At 41.1% G+C, this 21,310-nt stretch overlaps 1 protein-coding gene and 1 long non-coding RNA gene across 6 annotated transcripts; one reads left to right on the forward strand and one right to left on the reverse strand.

The window, feature by feature from the left end:
- The first annotated feature begins 231 nt into the window (after nt 1-231).
- tmem192 (transmembrane protein 192) lies at nt 232-9,727 on the forward strand. 5 transcript variants are annotated; one of them, XM_069530989.1, is made up of 6 exons: nt 232-301; nt 1,288-1,440; nt 2,012-2,273; nt 2,375-2,497; nt 8,234-8,339; nt 9,062-9,727. In XM_069530989.1, the coding sequence occupies exons 2-6, from the start codon at nt 1,306-1,308 to the stop codon at nt 9,174-9,176; spliced, it is 741 nt and encodes a 246-aa protein (XP_069387090.1). In that variant the 5' UTR covers nt 232-301; nt 1,288-1,305; the 3' UTR covers nt 9,177-9,727. The 5 variants fall into 5 exon arrangements, with proteins under 5 accessions (XP_069387090.1, XP_069387086.1, XP_069387089.1 ...); XM_069530985.1 differs by having other exon boundaries at nt 242-400; nt 1,285-1,440; XM_069530988.1 differs by having other exon boundaries at nt 246-301; nt 1,285-1,440.
- A 6,076-nt stretch (nt 9,728-15,803) lies between these two features.
- On the reverse strand, nt 15,804-19,730 carry LOC109638299 (uncharacterized). The gene is made up of 2 exons (XR_002203319.2): nt 19,611-19,730; nt 15,804-18,852 (listed from the first exon to the last, which is right to left on the reverse strand). It is a non-coding gene; the product is annotated as an uncharacterized lncRNA (long non-coding RNA).
- Nucleotides 19,731-21,310: the final 1,580 nt, after the last annotated feature.

Consider the following 21,310-nt stretch of genomic DNA (forward strand, 5'->3'; position numbering starts at 1 on the left):
TTCATTCCTTTTTTTATTGTGTGATTAATCCAGTAGAGACAACATCGGTTAGATTTATTGATAATTACATTTGGTAATTCCTATTTTTTCTGTTATTGTCTCATTATTATCATTATGTTCGCTCATATATTATATTATATTATATTATATTATATTATATTATATTATATTATATTATATTATATTATATTATATATCTATTCAGATGTCGTGACGCAGCCCGGAACCATTGTGCTGGGAACCAACGTGGATCGGTACCGGAAACCCTGAACACAGGAAGTCCGTGACTTGTTGACAGAGTGTGAGCTAACCTTTGTTGTTGTTGTTGTTTTTCTTCTTCATCGAAAACTGTCGAAATACCAAAAAACACATGGAGTCCAAGGGACGCTCGCTTTATTCAGTATGTACGAGTCTTCTTCTTTCACTGGCTGCGAGTTGTTGGTTCTGTTGTTAGCTCGGGAGCTAACAAGAGCTAACAAGAGCTGACAGGTTAGAGACAGGACAAATAAAGAGACAGGAGACACTGGTTGTTCTCACTGTTGTGTAGTGAAGCAGTTGTTTTTCAGAAATGATCTGATGAACTAAACTGTAGCATACACTGTGTAGTTTCCTGTTTTATGTATTGTGTGTTGCGGTGCAGATTGTTGGATCAAACACAGCAAACTGTTTATTTCTCAGTCCACTAAGTCAGGCGACATTCTTCATTTTGTTCCCCTTGAATAAATCGACTAATCGATTTGAAACGATCAGTCGATTCAGTCGATTAGTAGGTTCAGTAAGAAGTGATCAATATTTTCTCTGTGAGATTTTGGAGTTTTATTTTTGTCTATTTATCTTTTCAGTTTTTAATAAACTGAATCTTTCTCTAAGCAATTTGAATACACCTCATCAGACTAAAATAAAATGGAAATAAAAACTTTCCACATTTTACTGACACATTTGTTACAGAATAAACAATTTAGAAAACACGAGCACCGAAAAAAATACATTCATCTTCATGTATTTTATTATAAATAGTTATAACGGTTAAACTCTCACACATCATTGTCATGGCAGTTTGATAAATAAGATCTTAGGAATCATTAATGTTTTTATTAGCTGATGTACCAATGTCATAACATCTGTTTCCATGAAGCTCATAATGTTCTAGAGAAAGATTAAGCAATAGATTAATAGAACAATCTGACAGATTATTAATCACTTCAATCAATTTATCAGTAGTGGAAGAAATATCCACCACTGATGAATTAACCATAATAGTTTGATGATGTGGTTTTCATACAGCAGGCTGGAGCTTCAGTAGATATGACGCGCAGCTTAGAAGAAGATTCTCTGGTGGATGGACCTCTGATCTCTGCTGACGCCCTCCACTCTGCCATCAGGAGAGAGTTTCAGACACTGCCGACACACTGCCATGCCGCGCTGCTGTCTGTGCTGCATGTATGATACACACATACACACACACACACATTGTGTTTACATGCACAGTATTAATAAGAGAATTCCCTAATTTCAGCTGTAACCGGACTGTGTAAACATACGACAGGTAACATAGAACGAGCTGTAGTTTTTTTCTGCTTTCGAAACTAAATAACTTACCGTAAATAATAAACACACAAATCTGAAAGTAAGTGTTGAGTCTATAAACAAGCACGATCCGATGTTTGGACAGATTTGAAAATTGTGTTTCCCTGATGCTTGGATAGAACAGGACATTTGAAGATGTCCCTTTGGGAAACTGCAGCAGATCTTTTTTAATTAAGACAATTTAATAAACCTGAGATTAATTGAAAATGAATGCAATCATCCGTTGCAGCCCTACAATCATTTCATATTCAAATTTAAATGTCACCCTATTTAGAAGATAATCTGATTAATGCAGCACCTGTAAAGACTTTTTCTACAATCTTTATTTCGGTTCTCACAGTAGTCTGTTTATTTTCTTTGTATGATAATTGTATAATAATAGCATGTGCTGGTCTCACCACCACTTCTCTCTTCCTCTTTTCAGGTTGTGTATGTGGTGTTGTCGGTGTGTGTGGCGGTTCTGTGTGTGTTAAAATTTGGCCAGGTGGAGGAGTGTGCGAGTGTGTTGGGTACCATGTCTGGTGACAGTGCCATCGTGTACGGGAAGGTGTGTTTGTGGGTGCTGGTGCTGGTGTTCACTCGCTGTGCACATCACCATCACGTTCAGGCCAGAAGGAGAGGATACCTGCGATTCTACAGACAGACACAAGGACTCAATCACCTCCCGCTCGCCGCTCTCTCTACAGGTACAGTTGCACACGTCGTCCATTTACTGCTCGTGTAGGGTTTCAGGTTTCTCCACAAGGTGGCAGTAGTACTGAAGGGGAAATGTTTGTGTGTTTCACAGGGAACGTTTTGCTGCTGGTTGTTCTGGCTGCGAAATTATCACCACCTGAGCAAACCTACATTCTGCTCAGCATCCTGGTGCTGGAGCTGCTGGTGGGAATGCCATGTCTTTTCTATTACACAGGTAAATTTAACATTTCTATCGTATTGTCGCTGTATGATTACAGATAGACAACTTTAACCAGCATTAATTCTGCAAACCTTATTGGTTGGTTGAAGTTTTACTGCACCATTTTTTTCTTATTCATGGACTCAGCACACACGTGTATCTAGACTTTACGGCCAACCATAAATCCCTTGTTCCCACTTCATCAAGACACACACACACACACACACACACACACACACACACACACACACACACACACACACACACACACACACACATATATATACAACCCATTGGTTGCCAGGTCCCACCCTCCTCCCTAGTTCCCCCCATCCCCAAACCTTACACTGGGAGACTCACTAAATAAGATACACACTGAAATGGTATAAATAGAAATAAAATGTATACCATCGATAGAAAGATATACTTCAATACACTGATATAAAACTGAAATTATTCATAGGATGCACCTGTGAAACCAATCTGGCTGTATGTTCTTTATAAGTTCAGAAAAAAGTTACAGAACAAGTTAGGAGTAATAGACTTGGACATTCAAATTTTCACAAAGTTCAGTACATCTTTGAAAGCAGCCATGCTCCCCCTCCTCTGTCGTTGCCCTGATGCAGGGGTCCATCACAATTGTTTGGATCATGTTTGATAAAAAAGACCTTTTGTTCCGTCAGTTCAAATCTAACTGTTGCAGCATCATTCATGCTGTCAGGTTTCCTGTGGATGTGGGTCGTAATATCAGTAGTGATATATGGAGAGACACACCCTGCAGATTACATTACACACACACACACACACACACACACACACACACACACACACACACGCACACACACATGCACACACACTCATACACTTCCCCCACTCTCAATCTGAGCAGATTCGCATCACAATACCTGCCCTGCCCTTTTCAGACTCAACAGCATGACAATCAACCATTCACCTCTCTGTCCTCTCTCTCCCCCTCTCTCTCCCCCTCTCTCCCCCTCTCTCTCTGCTGATGTGCTATTTTTCTTTTTGCTTCAAATATAAACTCCATGCAAACTTTCTTGGATGACACTCATACCTATACGTCTGTTATTTGTCTCTGGACCAGAGCGAAATGCTTCAAGAGCAGGGTTTGGTGACGTTTCACTTAATTTGCTGCAGAAGTCACAGCCTTTTAGGAATATGGCTGTTTTCAGGCATGAACTCCAGAAAAGATTTTGCCTTTCACATATGAAGAACAAAGCAGGATATTGTCCGTGTCCCATCTGTGGCCGATGCGTTCACAACAACAGGAAAATGTCAGAGAAAAGTTTCCATTCTCTCCTCATATACAGCTCCTCTGGAACATTTCATGGAAATCTCCGGACTTTCAGTGAATGTCTGAAAATAGCTTAATTAAGCCAAAATCAGTGATAAAGCAGTGAAGACCATTTACATTGTGCGTTTGGACGTCCCTCCTAAATATGATAAAGCCTTTTGCATATTCTGCATTTCTTCCCCTAAAGCTTTTGTAGAAACATAGTTTGATTTTGTATTAACTAATAAACATCGGACAAGATGGCGGACTGATGTGTGAGGATGACCAATTAATATAACAAAGCAGAAATTAGATAATGGGTGAGGGGTTAATTTAGGGTTCTTAGTTTAGAACAGCATTAAAAAAGTGAAGAGTCGTAAAACTTCACTGTGGATGTTTGTAATTATCTGCGGTGTGTTCAGCACATGCTGAGGAGTTGAGCTGAGGTCAGGCTCCGACTGTCACGTAATAAGGATCTGCCATTGGAAGTCGCTGCAGTCTTAAGATTAATTTTCACAGAATATTGCCTGATTTGATTTAGCTCAATGTCTTTTAATTATTTTAGACTAACAGTATAAAGTATAATTCCTCAAACTAAAGACTCAGATACTCAGGTATCATGTTGGCAGGTCCATTGTTGGACTTTTAACTGCCAATACATCTACAGGGATTCCACAGTGTGACAAATCTGATATTATTATTTATTTACTTGATGTATTCGATAAATATGTTCATGGAAACAGTTTAGAAATGCTATAACATATATTAAAGTGATAATTCAAATGATTTAACATGTGTATATTACCCAGAGTGTTTGGTGTTGGTTAATGCAGTGGCCTTGCTCTCATCTAAAGGAAAGCCGCTGTTACAGATGCTCTATCAGAGGATATTGATATGAAAGAATGTGTATTGAAAGGAAATTCATATTAAAGGTGTGTTTGGCAGCTGAAGGGCACAGATGTGGGGCAAAGATACCAGAGAGGCAAAGAGAGGAGATAAGAGGCATTAGGATTTAACCTAGCCAAAGGGTAGTCCTGAGCCCGCTCCACCCAAACACAAGGAGGGAGACACACACTCACACACATTGTCCCCGTGTTTACAGTGACGGTGATCCAGTGTGTGAGGGGGTATCTCCGTTCACCCGTCGCATTCCTGCTCAGATCAGTGCAGTCAGGCATGGCGCAAACTGAGCGACGCCTCGCAGCGCAAACCTTTTAACCCAGAAACACATATTCACTCACACACACACACGCACTCTGACTCCGACTGATGCAAAGTGTCATGTCGGCATCAGTGAGATCAAGAAAGAAAAGAAAAACTCTTTAGAGAAGAGAGAGGTAGAGATATAATGCCTGCAGCTATGAAGTCCATACAGGAAGGCCTCGTTCAACTTCTCTTTGAAGTGCGTGCTGATTGTAAGTGTGTGCGTGTGTGTGTGCTTGTGTGCTTGTGTGTGTGTGTGTGTGTGTGTGTGTGTGTGTGTCTTTGAGGTTTTCTGTATGTTTCTGCCTCTCTCATTTTAACATGAATGCTCTCTCCTCTATAGACCTCCATGCACATCAAAGCCATGCCGTGGCCTTCAAAGAGTAAACTTAAAATACATCTCTCTCCTCGGCCTGGTCAGAACATAGTGTAAGCACTGCAGGGCGCGTGCACACACACACACACACACACACACACACACACACACACACACACAGCGTTAAAAGTGGTCACTGCAGCGTTCTTAAGCAACACCCTGGTTTAACCTTTTCAGATTTGATTTATTTCCATCAGCCAATCTATTTAAGTGAGTTGTGTTCTAGATAGATAGATAGATGACTTTATTATTGTTTCTAGATTCAGTTCCACTCTGAGAGTTAGTTATTATAAAAACCTGTTTCTAGAATTGAAGAGCGATGCCAGATCAATATAAAACCAATGTCGGCGTCAGTGGGTTGTGATGCCATTCAATAACAACACAAACAGTTTGTTAAACGTATTCTCCTGAAGTTTGAATAATATATGTGTGTAATATATGTCCAAGTAAAGTCAGTTCACCATTCAAGCTCTTTACAAGCTGTGTTCATGCTCTGAAAGATTTTATACTACAGAACAATTATCTTCCATTTATATTTTTTATATTTTCTACACGTGTTGCTTATTGTGGAGAATACGTTCAATACATCAGTGGAAAGTCTCAGCATTGCCTCAGTTTGGCCTTGAAGTAGGTTTGTGATTCTTTTCTCCTTCACATTAATCACAATCAGAAATATTGCAAAGTAGGTTTTCACTTGCAAGCGATGCAAAAATAAACCGAATTAAAAGCAGGTACCATAAGAATAAGGAGAAAGATGAAGACAGGAACCTAAAGTGAAAGAGCAATAAGTTAAAAAACTAAACAACAAAATCAGAAAAAAAGAATATGACCAGGAAATGAATGAATTATATGATATGAAGAGCAGGCTTTATTTTCCACAATGCTCCGAGGATCTGAGAGATGTTAACGCTGCTCAATTCAAAATGGAAAGTCTGTGAGTTTGGTTGTTGGGATCCATTTCCCTCCAAGTCTTTGATTCTCAATCCAGTCGTTGCGTCGTCGTTTGACCACTCTGTGTGGTAGCATCAGCCGTTAGCACCTCTGCTCTTCACTGTTATCACCTGGAAATGTGCAGCTCTGGATGGGTGATAGAAGCTTTTCAGATCCGAGCAGACCAGGTCTGAGCACTGTCTGTCCAGCAGCGTGAGTCTCTAACAGGGATGTGTGAAATGTGTCACTTCTTTTACACTCCATCCATCCATCCGTCCGTCCGCCCCAGTATCTCTATCTGTTTCTCCTGCTGCTCTGATTCACTAAATTCCACAGACATCAACCTGATTTAAAGAATTCCTGGACATCCTGACTGACCCAATCCAAACACACTGCACGAACTTCACTGTGTTTGATATACTCAGACACACACTATGAAACCACCTGATTTACAGACATGCAAAACTCAACATTACATGACACAACTGTACGATGTCACAGACAAGGATGCTGCTCTCATATCTGCATAAATATATGATATTTACTGTAGCACCAAACCAAACAACAGTGGAAATCAACATGACATATGTGTATGAGGTTTCACTGTAAATAAATTCTCTACTCTTATCTCAAATAAGAAACGACAATGTTTATCTTTCGGGAATGAGGTAATGTTTTCTCCCTGTCCATTTGTTTGTTTGTTTGGTTTCTACTGAACGGATTTTCACGAACCTCTGTGGAGGGAAGTGGTTTTCAGAAAATAACCCATTGAATTTGGTACAGATCTGGATCAGGGGGCGAACCCAGGACATTGTTCAGTTTTGTTTTCCCAGGAAGTAATTAATGGAAAAATAAGTAAAGGACCGATGTGCAAACTGATTGAATTTAAGGGGACTGTTGGGCCTTGGTGGAGGTTTGTGCTCTACTGAGTGCCATTCTAGCTTTTCAGTGTGCCCTTCCAAAATAAAGTTCAGGAAGAAATTCATCATCAATATGTTTTGATTGTTTCTTAAAAAATATTCGTATTCTTCTTATTATTATCACAAGTTGTAACTCCCCCCCCCTGACACACACACATACACAGTTGTAGGGAAGTATTGGAGAAGTCAAAAATATTACCGTTTAAAAATCTGAGGTAATGCTCGTGTTTCATCGTGGTGGTATACATTGTAAATACTTGACCCCAGTTTGCCTCTTGCGTTCTCGCTCTCTATTACAAACTCTCGGCAAACAGAGGCTCATCATCACTTTTTATCCTTTTACCTGCTTCTATTCTTTTCTCCACCACATTCATTTCTCTGGCTCTTTGGAATGTCTTTCTCTCACATACGTGCTTAGTATTTCTTTATTTACACACACACACACACACACACAGATTTAGGGCCTCATTATGCAGGAATGTGCAGTATTTCTGAGGATTGTGTTTGAGTGTGGATACTGAGATGCTGAACTGTAGCAAAGCAAAGATAGCGCTCTTTAGAACCTCCCTGACAATTTCCTCTGGCTAATGACACTCACTCACAGTCTTATCAATACTCAGCCTGCTATTCCCTCTGCCCTTCCTCACACACACACACTCACGTACACACCGCAGCCTTATCTCCATTCAGACAGCAGCAACATTCATCCATATTTTGGCTCTGGCTCTTCTCCTCTCGCCCACTGTATCCTAGACACTCACACCTCGCTGCTATTCCCACCTCTTTTGTCAAGGTGTATGTTTAGGGTGTAAGAATTAGAGGTTTGAGTGCAGGATATGGCAGCCCATAAGGGCTAAGTGCAGGATATAACAGCCTGTGTGTGTTTAGGAGAAGGGAGAGGGATGGAAAACAGTAAAAAAACAAATGTGTGCTGTTTCTCACCTGAGTGATTAGCATTTGTAGGAAAGCTCTCACTGCTCGATAATGTTTGTGTGTCTGACTGAAGATGTTGTGTTTGTGTTTTCTAGTCAAGGTGATGCGATTCAACAGTGAGCGAGCCGCACCAGACGTAAGCCAAGAGGATCACTTGCACAATTACAGTATCACGAGTCTTCCGACCGAGACCGGCTTCAGGTACACAGATGTCACTCGCCCACACACACTTTCTAGCCCCTTTCAGTCACTGCCTGTCTGCCTCATGTTTGGATAACCTGCCAAGCGACCTCACTGTCACAACAGCAAGGTTTTTTTCTTGCTGATGAGAAGACTCAACTATTTTTAATGCCTTATTTCTCAGGATCAAACAAGAGGAGTTTACATTTATTCTATTTACTTTGTGTCCATGTTGTTTTAGATTATATTCAAACTGAGATATGACAACATCCCTTACATTTGCAGTGAAAGTGTTGAGTTTCTACCTTTTCGGGAGGAAGCTCCTCTCTTCCTTCCATCCATTGTTTAAAGGTTTCCTCATTGTACAAAATGTGAGTTATTGCTTTTTGGAAAAAACCCCTGCTCTTAGTAACTGGCTGCATGCCCATTGTATCTGAATGGTCATGTGATATGCATTTCAGGTGCGTTAGTACGGGGGCACAGCTCAAACCATGTTAGGACCAAGATTGTTTGAGATTTAAAATGAAAACGTATGAGTATGGATGTAGCCTGTATCGGTCTTTAGATAGACAATGCTTAGCTTATTTGATAATACTTAAGATCAGTTCATAGTTGGCTTTAGTCTCATATGTGGATTTGAAAAAAGAAAAATATTCAATATCACAAGACTTATCAGATGAAGCCGGCAATGTGCCAGACTCCTGTCTAAAGATATGTGTGTGCTGTTTGTGTCTGTGTGTCAGAGAGGGCTCAAGTCTGGAGGAGGTGGTGGAGAAGCAGGCCGACCTGATCGAGTACCTGAAGCAGCACAACACCTTACTGAGCAAGAGGCTTCTCAACCTGACCGCTCAACACTGACCACAGCCCGGCCTCTCTGCAGAGGGCAGCGCTGCAGAGGATCTGTGGTTCTAAAGAAGAAACTCAGGCCATGAGTAACACTGGATAAAAGCCTGAAATAAGCAAATGCACCTGTACGCACAGACTGAGACGGGAGGGCGAGTTGGACAGATAACGCAGGAGGAGGTGAGCTCAAAGTGGAGGAAGGTTTAAGATGAGGAGAAGAGGAGTCATGGGTCATAGATCAGAGGTGAAGGGTTTTTTTATCGCTCTTTTACGACCCCCAGTGACCCGTGGATGCTGTCGCCTGTTACTGTGAGAAAAGCCGAGGGAGCGAATTTGTTTTAGAGATCATCTGCACTAAAGAGGGACTGAAGGAGCAGGACATGCAGGAGGGAGAGGTTATCGCTTTACACGGTCAAAACATCTCAAATAACATCATAATATGTCTGTAAGTGGTATTTTTATGTTTGAATTTGTGTAAATATATAAAGCAGTGACATTTTTTTCTACTTGTTTAAGTCAGTTAGTTTGAGTATGTGTGATCGACTTCCAATAAATCTTAAATATTCTGTTGTTTAGTTTATTTCATTTCATTTGAAGCCTTTGTCAGGACGAGAATTTACACTATAACGAAACCCAAGTAAGAAGCTGCTGTTAAGCGTTTATCTTGTGTAATGTTTTGTAAAAAAAAAAGACAGAACAATAGAAGCTCTGCCGTGTCAACATTGGCTGGTGTGAATGCCTTTTCCCGCCTCACCTTGTCTGTGTTAAATTTCAACAGTCACGGGAATCTACGTTAACGAAATATCGAGGTCGTCATATGAGCCCTCGGTGTTTGTTCCCCATTGTGATTCCTTTATGCTCTGGCGTCCGCAACTCCACAGGGAGTGTGGCATTTACGACTTCTTTCCCATGTGGCTGCTGCTGGGTGTCGTCCAGAGTGCTGCGGGTATCAGGGTCATTGTTTCCTCTGGGGCTTACGCGAACACAGACATTTGATTTTACTCTGTTTTTACTGAAATTGTCCCAAATTTAAATGGAGTCTGGTTTAAACTACGATTCTCAATGTTGCCACAGTTCACCACATCTATCGTCAGGTGTTACTTTGATGCACACGAAACTCAACAAGTACATTCATTAATTTTTTTATTAAAAAGTTTATAATGTAATTCAATAAACATTTGAAGTGCATACATGCATTTTAAACACTTATAGGAATACTATGTGGGCGCTGTTCATTGTAGCTGCAGTCACTAAACATCTCTTCAGTCTCTTTGGTCTGTAGCTTTTCAGTGGAGCGTCTGGATTCATCGTGGAGGACGTTGAAGCTCCCTCACTCTTTGTCCATGACAGTGAAAGTAGCGTTGGCTTTTGCAGACGAGGAGGGACGGTGCGTGAGGATCAGAGAAACACCTCACTGCCATACAATAATATATAAGATGGTTTATATTTCTTTGGAATGAAAACTGAAGCTGCGTGTGCGTACATGAACAGCTACATATACATAGTATATACATATAGTCTTTAAATGGCTTTTTTTCTCCATAGTTTTCCCCCCCTCCATTTCAGTCCATGCCCTGATAAAAGGATCCATCCATGGATTTCCAGTTGCTTGCTTTTCATATTTCTCTCTTTCTTGTGCTTCCACCTGTAATGGAAAAAACAACATTTATCAGTGTCTGGATGAGAAGGGTTCAGAGTGGGACAAAAACAGATTAAGTAACTGTGCAGGAGTCCAAATTAAAGCTGAAAACTACCCCCTCCTCATGGCACTAAAACCTTCCTCTTCATCGTTAGTGAGATTTATGTCTGAGCCTTTCCCCCCCTGCACTGTTGCGTGAATACACACCTCTGCCACCGATCACACACACCTCCTTAACCGCCACCTGCCAGCTCTAACTAGGTTTTGTCCCATGCCTCGGCTCATAACCTCTGTCTTTACACAGAAACACGCATGAGTGCACTTCTTACCTCAGGGGAAGGGGACCCTCGAGTGGAGAGGCAGACAGCGCCTGTGTGGGCAGTGGTGTTTGTGATATCTTCTCCTGAGGTTGAGGAAATCTGAAGGAAAGAGACGTTTTGATTAAAATATGCAGCATTATATATGGAACAGCAAACTTTAGATATTACATTTTGTGGTCTGTAAGTAGGTTGGGCAGCTCGCAGGCAAATGTTCTGCTTATGAAAAGTTGCTTGGGTGTAAAGGTAATTTTAAAGTACTCTCAGTTTGCACATTTAGCACTAAAATTAGATTTAACCACATCTTTTACAGTCTCCATTATGGAAGATTTTTAAACTAACAACTTGTGTTATGGGTCAGTGGACCCGCTCCTGACCATGGAGGTGATGCCTAAAACCCTTTTTATTGTTTGGATCCATTCACCGGCAGCGGCAGCAGGGGCGACCCCCTTCTATAATAAAGTGGGACTCGCAGACCTAACACATGATTATTTTTAAACGTCCCTAATAAATCCACTTTGACTCCCGCGGTTCACAGGCTGCCAGCCAAGCCCAGGAAGAGATAAAGTGCCAGATGACTTTATGGCCTCCTCCTCCTCCTGCTGCTCCCTGTGAGCAGCTCCGACACAAACCGCTCCCCTCGCCTGCAGCTATACTTCTTTACACTTGGCACCGCTCCTCCATGTCATGTTAATGGAGCCGACGTATTTGCATTGGCGTTTAACACCGCGATTCACAAAAGCGCGCCGGAGTGCCTTCCAGCCGGGGGACAAAGGGACCCACGGGGGACGCTGTGCGATCCCCCAGGCGTCGCTGCCTCCCCTCGTCCTCCCTCCATCCTCTCCATCATCACATGAACCCAATCACGACCCGAAGCCCCCAAACCCACCCGCCTTCTCAAAAACAGCTGTTTGGCTTCCACAAGGCCGGAACGCGTAAGAGCGCAACTTGGATTTACGCAACAAAAAAATAGTGCACCACACAATTTACACTTTAAATCTCAACCGCAGCTCCCTCTCTGTTTTCTTCATTGGCGGATTATTTTAAAATAAGATGCTTATTGTTTGAGTATTAATAAAACATGTGGGTACGTGCACGGTGCGCTTCCGCCATGACGACTGAAGTTCCATAAGTGTGTTATCTTTGTTGAACCATTTACAGTGTATTATATATATATTTATATAAGTTATATCTACAGTTGGACTTATTTGAAGTTCTTTGCTCATAATTTAAACAAGATAAAAAAAGAAGTACTGTCGCTATGGTTACCTGCAGACTTTACCTTGGGTCGCGCAGTGATTTGGATCACTGGTAAAAGCGCTCACAAGCCGGGACTACTTTTGACTACACCTGTCCGCCATTTAGTGAAGTTTAAAGTTTAGCGATGCTTCGACTCTGAAACTCAACTTTCTTTATAATTATATTAAAAGTTTAAGGTAATTACTGAACTTTTAAAGTCAATGAGTGGGTTAAAGTTAGCTCAACTAGTTAAAGTTAGCTAACCAAGCAGGAAGTAACTCAGTGCACGTGATGCTTTTACAATTAAATGAAACTTTTTTTAATTTAAGTTTAAGCTAACAAACAAACAAGCAAAGAAACCCGTAAACCCACTGAGCATTAGCTAAAGTTAGCTAACATAGCAAGAAGTTGGGTCCAGTAGCTTCTCTGTGATTCAGAACACAAGTTTAAGAGCCGAGCTTTATCAGAACCTCAATAACAACACCTGGCGGCCATTGTGCAGCTCCGGACGCTTGAGGAGATGCTCACCTGGTCTGGCGGAGGAGACGGATGCTACAGCAGCTGCGAGCAGCAGGAGCACGTAGAACAGGCTGAAGATCCTCATGACTTCGGTTTGTGGCTTCAGAAGAACTCAGTCAATAATGGTTGTTGTGTTTTTTCCCCCCACAAGTCCTTCCGCCCTCTGTGCAGGACTGGTGATGCTCAGCGTGGTCGTGTGTCCTCTCCTGTGGAGACCCAGGGTCCAGTGCACAGGACAGAGGAGCCTCTTGTCTCCGGATGACCAGAATGTCCCCGAGGAATGTGAGTGTCCTGAGTGTTTGTGTGTCCAGTGAGAGTGTGATTGTCTCTGTGTCTCAGAGCAATGTGACAAATAGTGCTTATCCCCCCACCTCCTTTATACAGCCTTTTAGAGGGGGGGAGGGAGTATGGGGAGGGGGTGTAGCTCCCACAGCAGCTCCCACCTCACCCCCTGACACACACACACACACACACACACTCATTAAGCATTGCACATATTGACCCCACATGTAGAGGGCAATTCAAATGACAGGAAGCCCCCTCCCTAGCCTCCAACTGCCCCTTGAACACACACACTCTCCTGCTGCATTTTGTGTGAGCGTGCATGTGTTTGTGTGCAACTATGAGTGATTGATAGGAGAGCGGAAGAGGCAGGCATTTTTGATTCATCGCTCCTAACATCAGAACAAAGATTTAAGAAGCCGTCACTGAGAGTAGCAGGTCCTTCCGAGAAATGGATCCCTCCTCCTTTGGTTATCCCCCTGCCCCCGCACTGAGTGAGGGCACACACATCTGGGGGCTTTCAGATGGTATTGGTGGGGGTGTTTGCACCAAGGATTTTGGGACAGGAGACCTGAATAAAGGGGATGAGAGATGCTCTGGACTATCGATAGCCTGACTGTCTGTCTGGGCCTCCGTCTACTGGCTCTGTCTGTCTGCAGTCTGTGTTGTGGGTCGGTTGCAAATTTATTTCATCTGATGATTGGGTTTGATCTTTGAGCTTCTGTATTTTTCTGACAAGAAATCAATTGTTTTTTTGTGCAGTTCTGCACTAAATCACCTTCTTTTTAGGCATCGTATTTAACTTCCATGCATCTGTATAAAGTATTTAAAACCTCCAAGTAGCAAAACTGGACTCAAATCTTTGTCGGCTTTGTTTTCTTGATAACTTGCATTTCAATCACCAATCAAATATCATGTTTGATAATTAGTTCTTAGACCCAGTCTGCAGCACAGGAAAGGATTTGCAATTTCTGGTTTTGTAAGATGAGCTGGTGTCTAGTGTTTGATCAGAAAGTTCTTTAAATCAAAAATTTTACATCTTCTTGAAGCAAAGCTGATCCCAGGTTTTTTTAGTTTTTTCCGTACTATAAAAATATCCAAACAATACCCAGCTCTGCGTGTCACGCAGGTTACCAGCTGGTGGTGTAACAGGGGATTTTCTTGCAGCAGGTAACCCACCTCGCTTGGCATTAGCTCTGCGGTCGCCGGTGGTTTTGCAAAGTGTGGGGACTCATTAGCGTGTCTGCTTACGGCCGTCTCTGTGGACTGAGACTCTCCATTCAGCACACAGCTAATGAATTAACACATTAAGATGAAATGTCAGCCATTACATGTGAATGAGGATTAGAGAAGCAGCAGGACACTAATGGACCACAGGGCTCAAAATAGTCACTGAGACTTTGAACAAGCATGTGGACCATCAGCTCTCTTTTGCCCCAAAAAAAAGACAAAGGAGGCTGGAATCTCCATTCGTATTTTTTTTAGTGTGCGTACGTGTCGGTGTCATTGTGGCTTAAGAAATGTTGCCTTTATTGCTTTATGGTGTTTGCAAAAATGTTAACTCGAAATGACAGAGATTCCACGTGGATTTAAAGTAACGTACAAACACTAGCATTCTCGTTCACACATTCATCCTGCTGCAAACACTCAGCTGAGGTATGCAGTTTGTTTCTGTGGCAAGCTGCAACTTTGCATATCAGCTGCCATTGTCTTTAAAAAACTTTTTATTTTCCCTATTTGAATATGCTAATTTGGTTCCAATTGTCATTCAGAGCCACCTGGTATCCACTGCCCACTAAGTGCTGCCAAATCTCCGTTTCTCTGTCTGTCCCCACTTCTTTCTCGAGTCACCTAAAACAGAAACAAGTGAATCATAACAAATTCTCCCCACCAGGTATTCTGTGACTGATTCAAGCGTGTTGTAATATTTGTTCTTCCTGGGGATTATACGTTTTTACAGGGATTACCCAGCCTGCTCAAACACTCCCTTACGAGAGAGGGACACACGCACGCACACACACACACACACACACACACACACAGCAACCTCCTATTAAACTGCGTCACTACCTTGACACTGCTGCCCTCCACACTCACTCTCTTCAAGGTGAATATTTGTATGTAATGAGTAGTTGGGTAATAAACCTCAGTATAAAAAAATACATTCCTGAGATTCCCAGAGTCCAAGGTGATGCCTTCAGGTTTCTTGTTTTGATCAACCAACAGAGAATTATTGTAGAGAGCACAGTGTTTTTTGAATTCCGATGAAGGCTCTTATGGCCAAAAGCTCTTAAATCTTGTTGTCATTCCAAGTCGACATCTTTGTTGGCATCTTCTATGTGAATGGTACAACTTATATATCATCAACACGACTTCTCGCTCACTGTGAATTTTCCAGAAATATTCCTGCTGTATTCACACATAGGCCAACTCTGACATTTTTTAGACGTTTTACCAGTGTGGGAGGAAAAGATCCCAAAAGTTTCTCTGATATGTGCGTTCACTCATAAATCCCCCCCGAAATATTTCAGGAAAATATCCAGACTTAAGTGCAAGTCTGAAAGCAGCCTAATGTTATCAGCTCTACCTTACTTTCATAATCCAACATACTGAAAACAGGCTTAGAAAAAATACTCCAACACATGATTTATTTAGGAAATTCTTTAATTGCATAGTTAATTAAATTAGAAATAGATGATAGACAAATGTTGAATTTCTTGCATGGCTGCCTGAGTACAGTTTAACATTTAACATTTGACAACATATTTAAAAACATCATCTTTGGTTCAGGGTTGTTTTGACTTTTTTAGACTCATTTACAGTCCAATTCAACAACACACTACCCAGCATATTAAGAGGTATATATGGTGCCAGCCCAAATATTCATCTGATAATTCAGAATTGGAATTGTTCCCCATTAGATCTTATCATGTTAATATACATTTGAACCCAAATATAATATTAGATACATTTTGTATTAGTGTGTAACTCAGGAAGGGGTTTGACAGAGTTGGACTGCAGAGCTGGTGATTACAGTCGCAGTTTTTCTAGTAGCTGTGATCTTTATGACTCCAGAGGAAGCTTCTCTCCACCCCTCTTGAATTTTCACTTTCTTCTTCCTCTCCCATCTTGTCTTTACTAGGACCCACTGATAAAGAACTTCCTCTCTGATAAAAACTTGTTAAGGACAGTGGGTCATAAAGTGACTGTTTCTTTTCCACTCAGTCGAACATTGTTCTGTATAGTAGCTGTATACAGGACACACCGATCGGTGACCATCATAAAGTTTTGTAGTAAAGTGCTGGGTCATAACAAGCCTCCAAAACAGCCATAGTAGTTATTGAAATGGATTTCATATTGTCAGGGATTAAATGTAATTTATCCAAAATATATTCTATCATTTGATTTTCATGTTGGTTCAGGAAAACGCTGTCATACATGATGGTCCCAAAAAATGTCCTTGGGTGGATTCAAATCTGTTGATTGAAACAGCCACAGCAAATCAAGGTTGGGTCATATGATGATGCTTGACACCATGGCAGTAAAAGTTCCCTCTCACCTTTGTATCAGGCCGTTGTGGAGAACAGCACTGCTGTATAGTAATATGGGAATGTAATGTCATCATCAGTCATTTTGCGTCAGTGTAATGACGAACATTGAGCTAACTTTACAGATTTCCATTGATTGTTCTTGTTACTCAGACCCACATTGATTAGTCGATTATAATATAATTATATATAATGTTTTCCATTTCATTGTAATGTAGGATAGTAAAAAAATATTAAATCAGGTTATGTTTTCGCCCCTGATAGTAAGTTTCTCTGTCAGCAGAATCACATGAAGGGGACATGGGCCGAGGAAGAACCTTTTAAATTTTGTGGAAGATCTGGACAAACGTGGGGGTCCAGAAAATGTCCTATCAATTTCTTTGACATTCCTAGATAGGACACTTTGAGACATATAAAACAATATCCCAGGGAATTCATGAATCTTGATGAACAAAATCATCAGGCATATTGAGTGAACCTATATATACACGAGTGTGTGCAAGTTGGTGCAGTTGGATTGAATTGAAGTGGATGGGTTGGGCCTTGGTCTTAGTATGTGCTCTAATGAGTGCCATTCTAATCCAAGATTTTAATTTGTTGCCAAGTTAGAACAATTTTTAGGGATTTTAACTTGGTTCGATATCTCAGTTACTCTCGTGAGTAGTTTTGTAATCAGGTCAACCGATTGCCAGATTTATGTAAGTACAACTAAAGTTGTATCAACTGTATACACAAGAACAGAGATGAGCCATTTCGTCTGACATTGTTAGGGTGTATCCCGGTGTCTGGGTGTGTGTGTACGAGTGTTTATTGTGATCTGATGTGTCAGTTCGTTGTCCATCGTTAGAGTGATAGCGGGTCTCTTGTTATGCCAAAGGTCTTCACTGTTAATGAGGGCCGCAGCCAGCCAGAACTTAATTACTCTTAAGACCCTTTATCTCCAATTGCCCAATACAGACCTCAATGGATGCATATACACATAAACAGCATTGAACACTCAATACACAGACACACACACAGATTGTATAGTAGATCATCAGGACACGTCACACAGCCTGAATCACAACAAATGACTCGGGCGTTTTGTTTTCAAATGCAGTTCTGTGAAGAAGAATATCTACAGTTGATTAACCCTGTCTTTTTTCTGGAGCTCCTCCTCCCCTCCGTGTCGGCAACTAGACGGCTGACTGGAGAGGAGTGACGGAGGGCTCAGGGGTCAAGGGGCAAACTCAACGGGGAGCAGCCTCTTACCCCCCAGGATGTCATACCCGCAAGGTCTTCAGGGGCCAAAAGTCACTTTGTTTTGTTTAATCCTAAACCAGACACAGCGGCTTCCATGGACACACAAACCCAGTGTCCAGGCTTTGCACCATGGTTGTATATCGATCCACATTAGTAGATTTATAGCAACTATTTACAGTGCACAAAGAAATGTATAATGATCTTTATGGTCAATGGATCTTACAGCACCTTATCATGATCCAGCCATGGAAGAACAGTTTTTTTTATATATGGCAAAGTTCATACCAATTTTGGTTGCTGTCATTTCCATCAAGTTATGGAATATTTGAATACTTCAAATCCCTGTTATCCATGGTGAATTTTACTCACAAGTTTAAATACATGTGTCAAAATCTGCATTCATATTTCAGAATTAAAATGCTTTCCCGTCGTATTATGTAACAGTATCAGATGGTAAATTGGCAAGGGAGTTGTTGAATGCTAATATGGTCTACTGTCCAACAATGGCAACAGAGCTTTCAAATGTTTGTTTTTTTTACCTTGAAACATGGTCCAAAGAACATCCAGATCTCAACTATCATAAGTTTTTTTTCATTTCATGATTAGTCTTTATTAAATTCCCGACATGATGCAGCTTGGATTACAGCAGTACAACATTATTCTGTTGATAACAGTATTTGAGTATCCCACCCTGAGTGCAAAGTCAGAGGACAATGGCCACAGTATGAATGTGTTCGGTTTCCATTTTGTGTTCTGTCTCTCTTTTGTTCTTGTAAAAACTTCATTGTACAATGAATACCAGCAAATTGAGTCCTGACCTCATGGCATCTGTTGAGCTTCCTTTCCGATGACTCTTTCCTTTCTGTTAAACGTTCTTGACTCCTTTGCTTCATACAAATCTCTTTCTAAAAGCAAACATGCATACAAGTCACAGCATTAGAATCTTTTATCCAGGTGTATCTGATAAAGACTTGGAGATACTTTCCGCATCCGTAGACATTTGCGGACTTGAGCTTCCATTGTTTGAGGGGCCGCATTGGTCTAATGTTCCATGCATGCACATTTCCCGAGTCACACTCCATTATAGTTGGTGTTGGTTAGTGTTGGGCGATCTTCACCTGAGTCACATCGTCCTATTGTCCCCCTGTGCAATTGCCAAAACCTGATATGATTGTTAGGCACAGCTGGGTTGGGACAGGACAACACGTGGGAAGAAGATAATAAGTCGTGCCCATAAATAATCCATGATGTAGTCTCTAATATGGGCTTTCGTTTGACTAACACATCTTCACTGACTCTGATTGAGGCCACACTGTGGTGGAAATGTTTGCAATTAATAGTCAATTAAAACCTTGGCACAGTTTAATGTCCAGTGCACAAGGTGCCTGACAGTGTGCATTTGGTATCTCAGGAAACAGGGAGAGATTGAGATGTAGCCTACTGGGTGTGCGCAGCGGGATAAGACATCAGACATGATTTTACACTTTTGTCCTCCCCTTTAAGTAAGTTTATCTGCAGAAATCAAATATGTATTTGTAATGGGAGATAGGTAGTTCACAGATTTACCTTGTAGCCACAAGTTTTGGGTTGCATAGGGACATCCACATAGGTGTCTGAGCGAACACGGAAAGTATGAATTGGCCTTAACAGAGCATGTTGGTACCTGACTGGGGTCCGTGTGACTGGATGCAGATTGAAGCCGTGCTGAATAAGGAGAAGATGATGAAGGCAACGATGATGAAGCTCAGTTCTAAGTCAGTGAATGGCAGTTCCATCTACACAACTTTATAAAAACACAACACAGGTTGTTTGTCTACAACTAATAATAGCAACAATGGCAAGAAGAATAGTGAAACAAATGCTCACAGATGAAGCATCTGAAAAACAGTTTTCAGACTTTGTCTTTTTGATCTTATCATCTGTGACAGCTGTAATTCTTGGCAGTCTCTCTCTGCTTCATGAATGTAGGCTGAGAATCAGAGGTCTGGAAACGGGCTGCTACACGTTTGACATGAATACAATCAGGACTTAGTTTGTCTCAGGTTTATAGTCTATAGTTATTACACTTAAATGCATCTAATCCATGTATTTAAATATAATTGGTTGTCAGCACAAAAGCATTTCCATTCCTGTGTTGTCATGGCAATACTTTACAGCTTCAGATGCAGCAGCCTGTTGTCTCCACCAGGGGGCCTTATAACATTAGTTGCAATCGTCAACACTGTTGTTGGTTTATAATGACTCATACTCCTGAGTCTAGCTAGAGAACTCCTTGTAACACTCAACTTTTTTTGAGATATTTGATCATGGAATCATACTGTTTGTGATTCATTTTGGTCTGAAACGTTTAAATAATCCAGTGCTCAAGGCTGTCACAGTGTCTTATCCTGTGTTTTATGAATCAAGTTAAGAATTGATCTATAGTATCAGAGAATGAAATTGGAGGCACCTGAATAAAACAGTCAGGTAAGAGGTAATAGAATCATATTTGAAAGCTTTTATTAGAGTTTTATGGTTAAACTGTCAAACAAAATATCTCAGCTGCCTAACTTTAACTTTTTTAAACCATAAAATCATCAGAGGTTGAATCCTCAAACATTTGTCAGGAGCATCACTGGAATTCTAAAGTGAATAAACTTGTTTTATATCATATTATTTCTGAAAGGCTGAATTTATCGTACTTGTCACAACAGATGGTCTGTGATTCACACATTTTCTTGCTGCTCTAGATCTGCTCATTTACACAAGCTCCACCTTTTAGGTTGAAACAAGAACGATTCAGTCGTCTAAGTTCAGAGGAATCATTTGAAAGTTGACTCTAAAGCTATCAGCACTCCGTTTGCATCTAACCTACATTTGGAAAAACCTGTCTGCTGCTGCAGATGATCTGTAGTCGATACAAGTTTCCTGAGCAAATCAGAGAGACACAACAAGAGAAGAAGGAGTCACAGGGATTTGAAACTTACCAAGAGCAGAATCACTGCAGCTACTGTGAGATTAAAAGATGAAAATAAAAGGATATGAGTGTGTTGTCACATTTACACACTCTTAAGAACAAAGAAAGCAGGTACTGTCTCCAGCAGGCCTATTTATTGATTTTGTCCTGTTTAGGCCACACCTTCATGCCTCATCCTGGAAGTTAATGACTCTGGATCCTGTACCAGAGTACACAGCACACACACGTACAATCAAAGGTCACCATTTGGACTTTATTCATTGGTATGATAACACACACTGTCCCCAAGGCTTTGACTGACACGTCCTTATAAGGCAACGAACTGGAAGGAAGAGTTTGCTGTGGTTGGCAGAAGTTTCTTCGTCATCTGGAGTCATACGACACACTCTTGACCTTGTGGTTGTTTT

This window comes from Paralichthys olivaceus, chromosome 8, assembly GCF_024713975.1.
Source record: "Paralichthys olivaceus isolate ysfri-2021 chromosome 8, ASM2471397v2, whole genome shotgun sequence".
Taxonomy (NCBI): Eukaryota; Metazoa; Chordata; class Actinopteri; order Pleuronectiformes; family Paralichthyidae; genus Paralichthys; species Paralichthys olivaceus.

Bases quoted from the DNA above. Each gene is read 5' to 3' on its own strand.
- tmem192 (XM_069530985.1), top strand. From the start codon at position 371: ATGGAGTCCAAGGGACGCTCGCTTTATTCA. The intron at 2,274-2,374 runs GTACAGTTGCAC...TGTGTTTCACAG, and splicing joins GCTCGCCGCTCTCTCTACAG to GGAACGTTTTGCTGCTGGTT. The intron at 8,340-9,061 runs GTACACAGATGT...TCTGTGTGTCAG, and splicing joins CCGACCGAGACCGGCTTCAG to AGAGGGCTCAAGTCTGGAGG.